Source organism: Gallinula chloropus, assembly GCF_964237585.1.
Source record: "Gallinula chloropus genome assembly, chromosome: 3".
In the NCBI taxonomy this organism is placed as follows: Eukaryota; Metazoa; Chordata; class Aves; order Gruiformes; family Rallidae; genus Gallinula; species Gallinula chloropus.
The window spans coordinates 68217008-68229474 of record NC_140087.1 but is presented as its reverse complement, the minus strand read 5'-3'; the positions used below and the strand labels follow the sequence as shown (position 1 = coordinate 68229474).

The window sequence follows — 12467 nt, the reverse complement described above, 5'->3', positions numbered from 1 at the left end:
CTTAGAGTCAGTGTTTGTGTTGGCACGCTGCCTCTCTAATCTGAGGACATTGAACATGGAAATGTAGCAATTTTTAATAAGGTGAAAGCGGAGGCCAGAGCCCACCGCCTCTGTGGTATGCTGAAAACAGGTTTTGTAGCCATGTCAACACATGTGGAGGAGAGGCTCACTCGCCCTGCCAGGTCTGAAGGAGAATAAGGTGTGGAGGAAAGCAAGGGTAGATAAGCATCGGGCAAGATAAAAATCACTACAGCCTCTTTTCCAATTGCCTGTTGCAGAAATACTGCCTTCCCCGAGCAGCAGCAAATAGCACGCTGCTCGGAGGGCTGGTTATAGCTCCCAGCTGCCCCGCTGAGATTATCTAGCAGTTATATCCAGTTTGGGATTTTTATTTTCATCTAGGAGAGCGAGGGGGGTTGCAGGCCAGTATGCACAACCTCCTCCAGTTGGGGAATTTTCCCAGGCTTCGTTATTTTGACCACGAGCACCCACGATGTTTTGGGAGCGTATCCACGCAAGGCTTGTCCCAGCAGGGCTCGGACGCAGTTCCAGTGAAGGTGAAAGGGTCTGGCATGGCACCGTGTTAAGGCCCTGCCTCTTTTCTCCTTTGTGCCAGTCAAAGTTTAACTTTGAGAGCATGCTGTGGACTACTGCTGCCCAGGCTGTGGGGTGTGTGCGCCTTTCTGTTGTTCTGAGCAGCTTAAATTACAGCTCAGCATCCGGGTCTGCACCATGTACAGCACTGCAAAAGGGTAACTTGTACGAGGCGGCTGTTGTAACTACATCCTGACTCTTCTCTGGTTTTCCAAATAGGCTGGAACCTTAATGTTATTACAACATACTTGTAGAAGCTTCTTGTTTTCTTTTGAAATATCCCCAAATTATTTTAGATATTGTAGGAGCTCCGAGGTGTAGGCACAAGAATCAGCTTTGAAGGGTTTAAACCCCAGATTTGAAGTGCCTTTGTGTAGTAAGGTACAAAGAACACTGAGCTGATGAAATCAGCTCTTTAAAAGAGCCTGAATGTGAGTGCAGTTGTGTTTTAGAGGTGGTGGTAACTATATTAAGGGTAGTAGTTGTGCTTCTAGTACTCGTGAAAAAAACCAAACAACTCATGTACTCTAAAAGTCTGTTCCTAATGGGTGGTTCAGCCATTCAGAACACATCCTGCTTGTTGTACCCCTCAGATAACCCAGCCTGGCTTTACATCACACTGCAAACAGATACGTATGTTTGCTTTCAGCAAAAGAAGTTGGGAGTTCAGCGCTTTTTAAGCGCTATACATGTTAAAGAGGCTTGACATCTATTTTATGTTGCAAAGCTTTAAGGTGTGCTTACCTTTGGACAGTCTTGCAGAGCCTTGTTTTGAGAAAAAACAGATCCACACAATGAGCATCCTTGTGTTCTTTGAGTAAGAGATGTGTCTAGTACGATCCCTTGGAAAATAATATTTAGAGAGCGCATTTTTGGCAAGGAGAGGTTTTTCAGGTAAAACCAGTCTTCTCTCACTACTGATACAACTTCCCTCTGCTCTTCAGGGGTGTCTGTAGGTGACAGTTGTGGCAGATGGAAACCCTTCCCTTGGCCTCATAGCTGCAGCACAGTTTGTTAGATGGAGGGGGTTGGACATTTTTCTTAGTTCAAAGCACCAATATTTTAGGCACATGCCTAAAACAGCTCTTCTGATAGCTGTGCATGGAGGCTTTTTCTCCTGTTCCTGATCCGTTTGTGCGTTTAATGGCTGTCCTCTGATATTCATGGCAACATGAAAAAGCCCAACCAATCTATGAAAAGAAGCAGTGGGGAAAATACAGAATGTCTAGCTATTGTATGGAAGCTGTTTTACTAATGCAGAGCTGTGGAGAGAGGATGGCTAGGTCTGGTACCCTACGATGTGCTTCTCCAGGAGTAGAAGTACATGTATTAAGAAGCTGTGGCTATTTGCAACAGTGTGTTATTGTGTGATACTTCACCCTTTCACGATTGTTGTTGCGTAATGATGTAACTTACTAACCTCAAGAAGGTGGTCCCTGAGAGCCTGGAAGGTATAAAAATGCAAGTGACATTGCACATTAGAGATCAGTGACAGAATGAGGGGAAAAAAACCCAAAGGATTTAAAGGAAAGGTGGTAGTTCAGGTAGCGTGTGATCACCTGGAATTCAGTGACTGATTGGAGATGAACGTATAAAGGAGTTTTTGGCTTCGTGGGATGCCTGTAGGTTAAGAAAATTGCCAGTATTTTTGTAGCCTGGGTAACTAGTGGGGTACACCCGGGTGCACAGATGCTCGCTCTGAGTCTGCCAGCATGACTTACATGATTGCATCATTTAACGTAGTTTAACTCCGCTCATCGAGAAGTGTGAACGTTCATCATCCTGCAGTGCCCAGTATAACAAATACCATGCCAAGCGAATACAAGTAGCCTTGGTGAATGTCATGGGTAGGCTATGGAATATTATTTTTCCTTCTGTGTGGTGGCAGCTTTTATAGCCTGGCAACCAAGCTGCGTCTTTCAAGTGTTTTATGTGAAACTTTATGAAGCTGCCTGCCGTCAGGTGTTGTCAATATTGCAGGTGTGCGCAGTCTTGAGTGGCAAAACATCTCTCTTAATACGTGTGCAGTAACAGCTGAATGTATGACGATTCCCCCCCCCCTTTCTATTTAAAACAGAATGCTACAGATAGCTCCTCTAACTCCTCACAAAAAAGGGAACAGCCTGTGCGAACTCTGGCTTCTCCTGCATCCTGCGAACATCGAAGAATTTGCACTCGTGGGCACCTTCACGACCATTATAGCTCTGACCACTACCATCTAGAACAAGTAAGGTTTCTTCCCAGTGTTGCCACCTAAAGGGCTCTGTCTGCCATAGCTAGGACTGATCTTTGGTTTTCCCCCCACATCCCTGACAGATGGCTCCCTTCCTTTCTGCCCCTCTCCTCCTTAGTTAGCTTTAAATTGCTTCTAATTGTTAAAAATAATAAAAAGGGTTTACACTGTGATTTAGTGTGTTGTGTTGTACTACGCGCACACAGACCATTGTAGGTCTTTGATAGTTGTACTCATTCCTGAGCCAAAGGCTTGAAACTATGATGGGGCACTGTAAAGGGCGTACAAAGAAGGGAAGACAACATTTTTAAATACTGACTTTTCACTAGGAAAGGAGACAGTGATTGCTGATACCAAAAGTTGAGCTGATGTATCTTTTCTCCCTCTTCATCTCCCTCCCTGCCTCCACAGTCAGTACCGCGATCCTACCGGCATGTCAACTTTCCAGATGACGATGAGGAGATCGTACGCATCAATCCTCGGGAGAAGATTTGGATGACTGGATATGAGGACTATCGCCATGCCCCAGCACGAGGAAAGAACTTTGATCCTGATGACATGGACTCTTACGTACGTTTTGCCAAAAGCGAGGCCTCAAAACACGAATACACTTATCCTTACATAGACAACTCGGACTTTGACCTGAGTGAAGATATCAAGGGTGCTGTGATAAAGACTCAACCTGTCAAGTTCAAGCCCAGGCGGAAGGAAGATGGTGAGAGGTCGCGGTGCGTGTACTGCAGGGACATGTTCAACCATGAGGAGAACAAACGGGGTCAATGCCAGGATGCTCCAGACCGCGTCAAGACTTGCATCCATCGAGTGAGCTGTATGTGGTGCGCAGACACTATGCTCTATCACTGTATGTCCGATCCGGAAGGAGACTATACGGATCCTTGCTCGTGCGACACCAGTGATGAAATGTTTTGCCTCCGGTGGATGGCCCTTATCGCCTTGTCTTTCATTGCTCCATGTATGTGCTGTTACTTGCCGCTTCGGGCTTGTTACCACTGTGGGGTCATGTGCAGGTGCTGTGGTGGAAAACACAAAGCTGCTGGATGACTACAGATGCATTCAAAGTGTTATGTTTTTCCTGTAATTCAAGGAACACGTTGGTTTTGGAGCATTGAGATCACTCATTTTGATGCAGCCACTGTGCCCAACAGCATCCAGAAACCACCAGTTCGGATCACTTTACATTTGATCGTCTGGGGCTCACACTGCATTGATTTGCTCATCAAGTGTTCTAACTAACTAACCTACAGCATAGACTTTTGTATTATTAATCTGTAATCAAAACAGACTGTCTTGTACATGTTTATTTTATTTTTATTTTTTTCAGTTAAAAGTGAGTTTGAGAAAAGAACTGCTTTAAACGGTGGTGGATTGTAGAACATCTCCAGGTTGTGTCCGTCTTGCCTCCGCTTGTGCGGTACCATCAACATGTTAGCAAGCTTTGGCACTTCTAGAAAGGGGGTGGTGTAGTGAATGAAATCTCACTTGGAAGATACTTTAACTTGCTGTCAAGTTATTGTGCATGTATAGAAGGTGTGCTAGTAACAAACTTGTACCACAACACAGTATTTCTGTCACTGGTTTTCTTTGGGATTTTTGTTCTGTTTTCCAAAGCCAAAATAGCCATCTAAGCTGCAGTTTCTCTTCTAGAGTCCATCGTCATTTCCTTCAGCAAACATCTTAAATTATTTCTCTGTTTGTAAAGCTCTGTGAACAGAAAGCAAGGCTCAGTTACCATAGTCACATAACCATTGAGAATCTGGTAGTTCTCCTTACCTGTAATCATTTCAGACCACTACTTGAAAGGGAAACTTAAATTTTAGGGTTTTCTTCTTTCCCTAAATAACATTGGAAAAATAAAACTGTGTTTTCAGAGTTCTGCCCAAAAGAAGGGAACTTCTTCGTTAGCTAGCCATGTAATGATCTGTGAATAAAACACTAAGGTTCCAGATGAGGAAAGTTGTCTTTATGCAAAGAATTACTAACAATGCAACGTCCGAAGCACTATTATGGCAATTCTGGGGAAATGCTGCATTAAGTGGTGGATTATATGGAAAATCGTCTTTGTTTGTTTGTTTTTCTGTATAATACATGAGCATGAGAACATACGCGTCCACGGTGGAAACTCCATTTAGCAGTCTGAACAGGTCTTTAAAATCAGAAGCCAGGATGTTAACCGCCACTTCCATTTCCTGACCTGCGGTCCCGGTCCTCCAGATGCTTACACATGTCTTGACGCATTGCGTGTGCGATCGGCATTTCTGTGAGTCTGTGTGTAGGGTTAAGTATGTGAGTCTTTGCAGGAGCCAGACTGAAGCGTCTCCCTGACTTTCCCCTCCCCAGTTCACCACCCAGATTTATCAAGTGGATGCATAAGGTGCATACAGCAGGATAAGATTACTTTAAAATTTATTTTTTTTTAAAATGTCATGTTGTCTTGTGTACAAGGCTTGTAATTAGCTTGGAAAAAGAGTATTTTTCTAATATATTACAAGGAATAGCCAAATAATTTTTATTAAAAAAAAAAAAGATTTAGCGCAGTGAGCTCTAACTAGCATAGTACAATCTGAATACTTTGAGGCAGCTAGGGATTGGCTTGTCAAAGCTGGCACTGCTGTTCCTGCCATAATTTCTTTCTGCAGTAAATTGCCAGTGGGCGCATGTCCTTTCCCTCCCTCTATTGCACATTGACATCAGTCTTAAAAGAGAGGAATTTTTTTTTTTCTTAATTAATTTGCCAAATAAACGTAAAAGGAACGCTTGCCATTCTTTTCTTGGTGGAATGTCCCAACGGTTCTGCTGAGAGTTAATCACAGCTTTTTAGTCAACCGTGAATTAAGTATGCAATGTGCTTATACACTATAGAGTTTGGTAGGCTTAATTCGTAGCAGTTGCTGGGGATTTTTTCGGTTGGGGGAAAAAGAAAAGAATGATAGTGGAAAAGGGATGGAGTGTTACACTCTGGGTGATGTGTCTGGGTTTGTTGAATGAAATATAAATATTTTGTGCCTAATAGCAGTTGACAAATCTCTCAATGGTGTCTAGTAAACATCAAGCCAGCCTCTAGGAAAAAAAAAATTAATGGAACAACCTTTTCCTTTCATTTCTGTTCTCAAAGTTGTTTCATGTAAACAAACATCTGTAAGATCTTCTCTCTATAAAGCACAACACTACAAAAAGATCTTACAGCTTTTTGTCCGGTCTTGAAGTGCCCCTATTTATTTAAGTGAAGTAGACATACTCCAAGCCTTTCTGTATGTCTGGAAATAAAAGTTTGAAAAAAAAATCCCTCTTTTTTTTTCTTTTTTTAAAAAGTTTTTTCTTCCCTTTCTCCCTCTTTTTTTTAATACTTGTAGATTTTGCTACGTGTGATATTTGGTTTGTGAAGGCAGTGGTGTAAGGGCACAATGATAGAAATGGGTGTTTTTTTGTAAATATTTCTCCTTAATTTCCACACTGCTGCTGAACAGTGTGTAGCATTCTCCCAGTCAGCTTTGCAATACTGACATGAATCATTTGAGAGAAATTATTCAGATTTTATTTTTGTATCTGTGGTAACAAAACATTAACCAATTTATTTTTTTCCTGTTGTGGAAAGGGGGTTTTTTGTTTGTTTTTTTTCCAAGCTATCGCTCACGTTAACAAATTAAAGTGCCTGAAGCCTCATCATTATTGTATCTATATACTAAAAGTTAAAACCCTGTTGTATTGATTTTTATAAGCCTTTTTACCTCTGTGTAAAAAAAAATATATATACAAGTGTATGATGTACATTTTAGTTCTTAACTTCTTTTTTTATTGTTTCTAATATGTATGATCAGTGTAGCTATTGCTTTAAAATGTACCATGTAAATATAAATACATCATATCAAAATGACACTGTTTATCATTATTCGGCTGGCATGAAAACGAGGGAAAAATGAGATGGTGCCGGTAAACAAGGGGCCATCGCTAGAGCCACCTTCCCACTCGGGGTTCCTGAGGGGAAAAACGGATTCATTTTACTGGTTTTGGTGGGGGGTGCTGTTGGGCTTTGTCACAGGCCATACTTGCCCAAACACAGCAGGGACTATGGGGGTACATATGTTTTTCAAGTGTTCGTAGGTGTTTTTCAGGTGTTACACACAGTTTGTGAGAGGATGTCCCTGGGGTGGCCTGGCTTGGTGGTGCTGCGCCCTGAAGGCCTCAATGGCCATGACAGCAATAGCAGTCCGCCTCCTGTCCCTTCCCTTCTCCCTGGACCTTGGTCCCATGTGCTGCTTTGGGCTGGGCTAAGTATGTCATGTAGACAGTTTTATTTTGTTGTACCCAAGCTGAGCTTTTGAGGGGAAAATGGAGAGAAAGGCTGGCAGACATGGCTGCCAAGTGAGGGCAACCTTGCTCTTTGAGGTGCACAGTGGGAGTTTGCAGTTTGCTGCTGCTGCTGGGGCGAGATGCCTCAGGCAGCTGACACTGCTATCCCTGCTCAGAGGGGTTTCATGTGGAAGTTGGAAGAGGAATAACCCAGTCCAAATGGACGCCGGACTGCAGCTGATTGAGAAAACCAGTGAGTATATCTGAATTTTTTATGGTTATTTCCTCTGGGAGCTAGTGAACCCAACACTGCTGTGTTTTTCTAGAGGTAAGTGATAACCAAGCTGATAAAACAAGCCACTGATCCTTTTTTAAGATGTGCTGCAGCTTGTGCTGCTGAGTAACAAAGCTGCCTAGAATGGTGTGTAAGAGGGGAGGCAAAGAGCATGCAGGCCAAACTATGCTACTTGGATAAATGGTTTGCTCCCTGCTACAGTGGGGGATAGGTGCTTTTCATATGTAAGTATATCATCTGCACCCACCCAGCACATGCAGTGACCTGCCAGTTGTGTAAGTAACCTTGACAGTTGAATTTTTCAGTGCTTTGCTGAGATCCTGAACGTATGTTTGCTTTTTATTGGTTTATATTTGTATTAACATATTTCTAGAAACATTATATGTTCATATAGAGAAGAGATTTTGTTTACCTTTATGATACAGTACTTGATACAATTTAAGAAAGACACTGGAGCCTTCATGAGAGGCACATGCACTTTGGGTTACAAGGTGTGTTCAGGAAGACTCCTGTTGTACAGAAGATACTTCAGTCTGCATTGCTGTTCGCTCCATCCGCAGTAAAGCCAAGGGTAAAGTGACTCCAATAGCCTGTTGCTTGCAGTTTGTCATACTCTCTTTACTTAAACTATGGCAGGAAGACTTCAAGTCCAGCTTGTCCCATGGAAGGCCTGGCTAAGCTTTCTTGCAGCCTCCCGTGTCCTTTTGTCTGCAAATCAAAGGGGTTGCTTATACCTGGAGATTTCTAAACTGAACCAGTAAATGGTACATTCGAACCCTGGATCCATGGCAAATGCAAACACCACCAAGATACAAGGCACCTTGAAAGGCAATCAACCTCCTGATCAATGCAGAGGTCCCAGACTTACTCCTGCTGATCATCTGGGACAGCTACTGTCCTCCTGGCAAGATGCAGTCAAGGAAATCGTTTGGAGAGGACATAGATATTGTAAGCTTGCAACCATGTGAAACAGTGTTGAATATTTTATGGGTCTTAAAAAAACAACCTTTCACTAGTAAATGTAATACAAATTGCACTTCAGAATAATGTCCTTTCACCCAGGCTGAGTTTTAGATGCTGACAATTGTGGCTTGGCATTTTATAGCAGAGACTTGACACCAAATGTGCTGCTGCCATTGCCTGGATCAGAATAGCTCTCCCAGCCTCTTTCAGCTTTTGCAGCAGGAGGGTGCCAGCCCAGTTCGGCACCGGGACTCTCACCTGGGAAGGCATCCTTGGGTGAAGACAAATGTTATCACAGCAGTCACACCTGTGTAAGCTTTTCACCTTGCAGCCTATGAAACTGAAGAAACAGAGGGCAAGGAGAGGATTTTCTTGGCTGTGCTCACTCAGGAAACCTGCAAACACTTCCAAGAAGCCTCTCCTCTTAGAAGCACTATCAGATCAGGAATTGCAGGGGGAATGGGGAGCAACTGAGGGATAACCAGCCTCTGAGGGTGTCTCCAGCTACAACGGCTCTATTTTCCTGTAAGGCACCACATTACCAGTGTCACGTGTTTCTGAGGACTGCAGCTGCCCAGCATTACCTTCAGGGGGAGAATTCTTGCGTGAGGAGGGTTCACCGGCCTCCTGGACTTATCACTGTGTGAAAATGAAAAAGTCAAAGAGAGTTTGAATGGCCTGCAAGATGTTACGTGGGGAATTTGTGACTCAGGTATCCTGAGCACAAGTTCACTGTCTTAATCCAAAGGTTGTCTCTCCCATCACTCTGTCTGAAGATTAACTGGGAGTTTTGTGTTCCTACAGGATCCTGGAGGCAGGGAGCACAAACGTCATTGTGTGTGTTCGCAGTGCTTATCACAGGCAGAATTTGGCTTCTCCTGCAGACCAAACTCAGCCTTTTTCCCAAACCAGAGAGTGAGCTTGTAACACCGGCAACCGGAAACGCTGTCCTTGCTTCAGCACTCAAAGCTAGATGAGTTAACATCCTCCTAACGCCTTGTCCTTTTCCAGGATGTTCAGCCTTCTGGTATTTTCTTAACATTTTGAATTAGGCAATTAAATTCCTTAGTATCTTGGTGGCATACGTGGAAAAAAATAGAAAAATGTTTGGCTTCCACCCAGAGACAAGATATTTAAATGGTGGAAAGTATGTGTGTATTTTTGGGGTGGTACTTAGATCTCTACAAATATTTTTAGTTGCTTCCCTGCACTTGGGCACAACCATCCCGTGCCATTCATCTCTTTCCCCCATTCCCCACTTGTAAATTCATTTAGGAAGAGTTGACAGACTTTGGTTTGGCTTCTGCTAGATTTCAAGCCTGCTGCCTAATGTCGTGTGAGACAGGATCTCGCAGCAGCACTCTGATTAGTTGTAAAGAGAAAGTTTTCCAAGGACGGCAGCACATCCCAGCTCTCTGCATGCCTCATCACAGCCCTGTGCCCTAATGTATAGGTACTCTGAGGTGGCAAGGAAAGCACAAAATCAGTTTCAGACTCAATATAGTTCATGTAATGACACATACTTTGGGATGACTAAAGCCATACACAAAGTCATACACAGTCTTAAACTTAATTCTTATCTAGAATTCTTAAATCTATAGAGAGTGGAATATGAAATTATGTTTCTTTTTCTGCATTTTCTATGGTGTGATGTCATGACGAGCTGTAGAATTGACCAGCATCTTTTGAGAGAACTGACAGGACCAGTGTCAGACTTAGCACTTTGTGCCAGCATTTTTCTGGTTTCCATAATCTTAATTTCTATGTTTCAGCGTTGTGCCAGTGTTAGCTTATTAACTGTGTGAGCTCTTCTTGTGAGATTTTGATCTTACAAAAAAAGAACAGGGATAGGGAACTTGTCAGTATGAACAGTGAGATCCTTGATGTTGAAGGATCAGGTCTGATGTGTTCCCAAATGTACCCTATCTTCTAATCTGAGATTTCCGGTATTCAGATTATGTTTAGCTCTGACGTGATGCAGAAACTAAAAGCTCAGACACTTCTAAAATTTGAAACATTAATGTCCCTGTGCCCTGGAGGGCCATTTCCAACCTTAAAAAGCCCAATTCCAGAACTACTGAGCTCAAGTGATTTCACTTTAAAAGTGCTTGCTCTTTACAACTTCCTGAGGACCATGATAAAAGCCAGGCTAGAAAGTATAACTTTCAACCACTGTTTCCAAAAGCGCTAGCCACAGCTGAGAACAGAGAGCAGTTTGATGTGCGCAGCCAAAAGAAGCAACACTCTGCTGCTGGCTTTGTTTGGGAGTCTGAATGTGGCAAAATTCAAATCCCAAGCCATTTGTTTCAGAAAAATCTGAGCAAGGGGAAAAAAAAAAAAAAAGTAGAAGCCAGGACAGATTGTGTATGTATAGGATATATGGGTCACCCCAGATATGAAATACAGTGGGGTTTTGGGGGGGGGGGAAGGATGGACGACTGGTTGGTTTGGTTTTTGAGGTGTTCCTGGGGTCCCAAGGTCACAGTGATGTATTGGTATGGGGCCTGATGTACCCCTCCAGCTGCCCCCCTGTATTCCTGCTGGCATGGGCAGATGGTCTGTGCCCCTGAGAGGAGCATTCAGACCAACACTGCAGCTCAGGAAGCCAAGCAGGAAATGTATATACACATACATATGTGTGTGTGCATGCACGTGTAGCCTTTAGGACTAGAAGTCTGAAATTACCAGCAAGAGCTGAAAACCCAAGTGATAGTTACCCTTTAAATAAATAAATAAACAGGTAAAGCTCCAGCTGTGTGGCTGACCCTGGTGGCTTGGCAACAATGAATGGGGTTTTCTGTGCAGTGGCCCCAAGGATTGCGTATGGCTGCAGGATTTCTCTGTCTGCTTAGTGAATAGACCTCAGTGAACGTCCTCATCTTGGGGAAAACCCCAGAACCCCACTGAGTGGTTGAAGCAGCCACAGAAGTGGGAAGCCTTCCAAAGTAGAAGGAGAAATAGCGACAGGATGAAGCAGAGAGATGTATTGTGCTCAGAGGAGGCTTTGCTTTGCTGTCACTTGGGGGAACCACGGGCATTTTGGTGAGTAGGAAGGCTTGTGCATTCATTCATCTGCCTGAAAGGGAGTGGTTTGGGGCAAACCGTTTAGCCAGAGCAAGGCAGCCCTTGCAATGATGCCGGTGCCACAGATTAGATACAGTTTTTGCCAGCTGCCACAGAGCTGAGACACAGTTGTACTTCCATGTGTGACCAGAAGCACCACAGGCCTGGAGCAGGCTTCTGGCTGAGGGAAATCCTCACACTTTCCTCTCCATGTCTTTGCAGTGAGATTCCAAGGGCTGTAATATGTCAGAAAAGTAGCAGCAAATACATCTCATTTCAAAACTCTAGCACCCATCCCAGACACTATATTCTGTTTTCATGCTTCCCTAGACTTTGAACACATGGACTCCTTCCAGCATCAGGTAGGAGAAAACTTGAGAGGAACAGACCGTTCGATGGCAGGAGATTGTATTCCCCAGTTCCCTGAGGTAAAATCCTGACTCCACTTAAATCAGTGGCAAATTTCCATAGACTTAAGCAAAGCCAGGATTTGTCTCCTGGGATCTTCAGGATTTGGATGCCAGTATCTCAAGGTTTGGCACCCAAAGTAGGCCCTCCGCTGGCAACTTCTTAAGGTGAACTTTCCATGGTCGTCTCCCTACCCCATGCTCCTAAGGGACACTAGGTACAAGGACAGCCTAAATCCATGAAAAGGGATTTCTTTGCCTACACAGCACACCAGCTTCCCAGTCCTGTCTTTAAAGGGCTGTGTTAGAAATAGAGCCACTTTCTGCTCCTGCAGTTACAAGTAGGTGAGCGAGGAGCTAGAGTGGCCTGCTGAGAGCCAAGGGCGGGCTTTGTTGGAACCCAGGATCAATGGTTTTGGCCTTAACCCATCACCTTTTTTTCCTGTGCCCAATTGCCAGGTTGGACCTTCACAAACCAACTTGGAAAAGAAAAAAAGAGTAATGTTTTTGGTATACCATTTTTATGTGTTGTATAACATTTTGGTATGTGTTTGCTTAAAAAGGTGACAAACTGGCAGGGATGTTCCCTCAGCTGCCTTTCACT

The 12467-nt window shown here is 43.7% G+C and overlaps 1 protein-coding gene across 1 annotated transcript in view; it reads left to right on the top strand.

Moving 5' to 3' along the window:
* Positions 1-3889, top strand: part of SPRED2 (sprouty related EVH1 domain containing 2) — a gene marked incomplete at both ends in the record, with an annotated part of 62418 nt that extends 58529 nt beyond the window's left edge. The window contains 2 exons of the mRNA XM_084261311.1: positions 2672-2821; positions 3239-3889. Coding sequence (XP_084117437.1) covers positions 2672-2821; positions 3239-3889 — 801 coding nt within the window. The remainder of the gene's footprint in view (positions 1-2671; positions 2822-3238) is intronic.
* Between the last annotated feature and the right edge of the window lie 8578 nt (positions 3890-12467).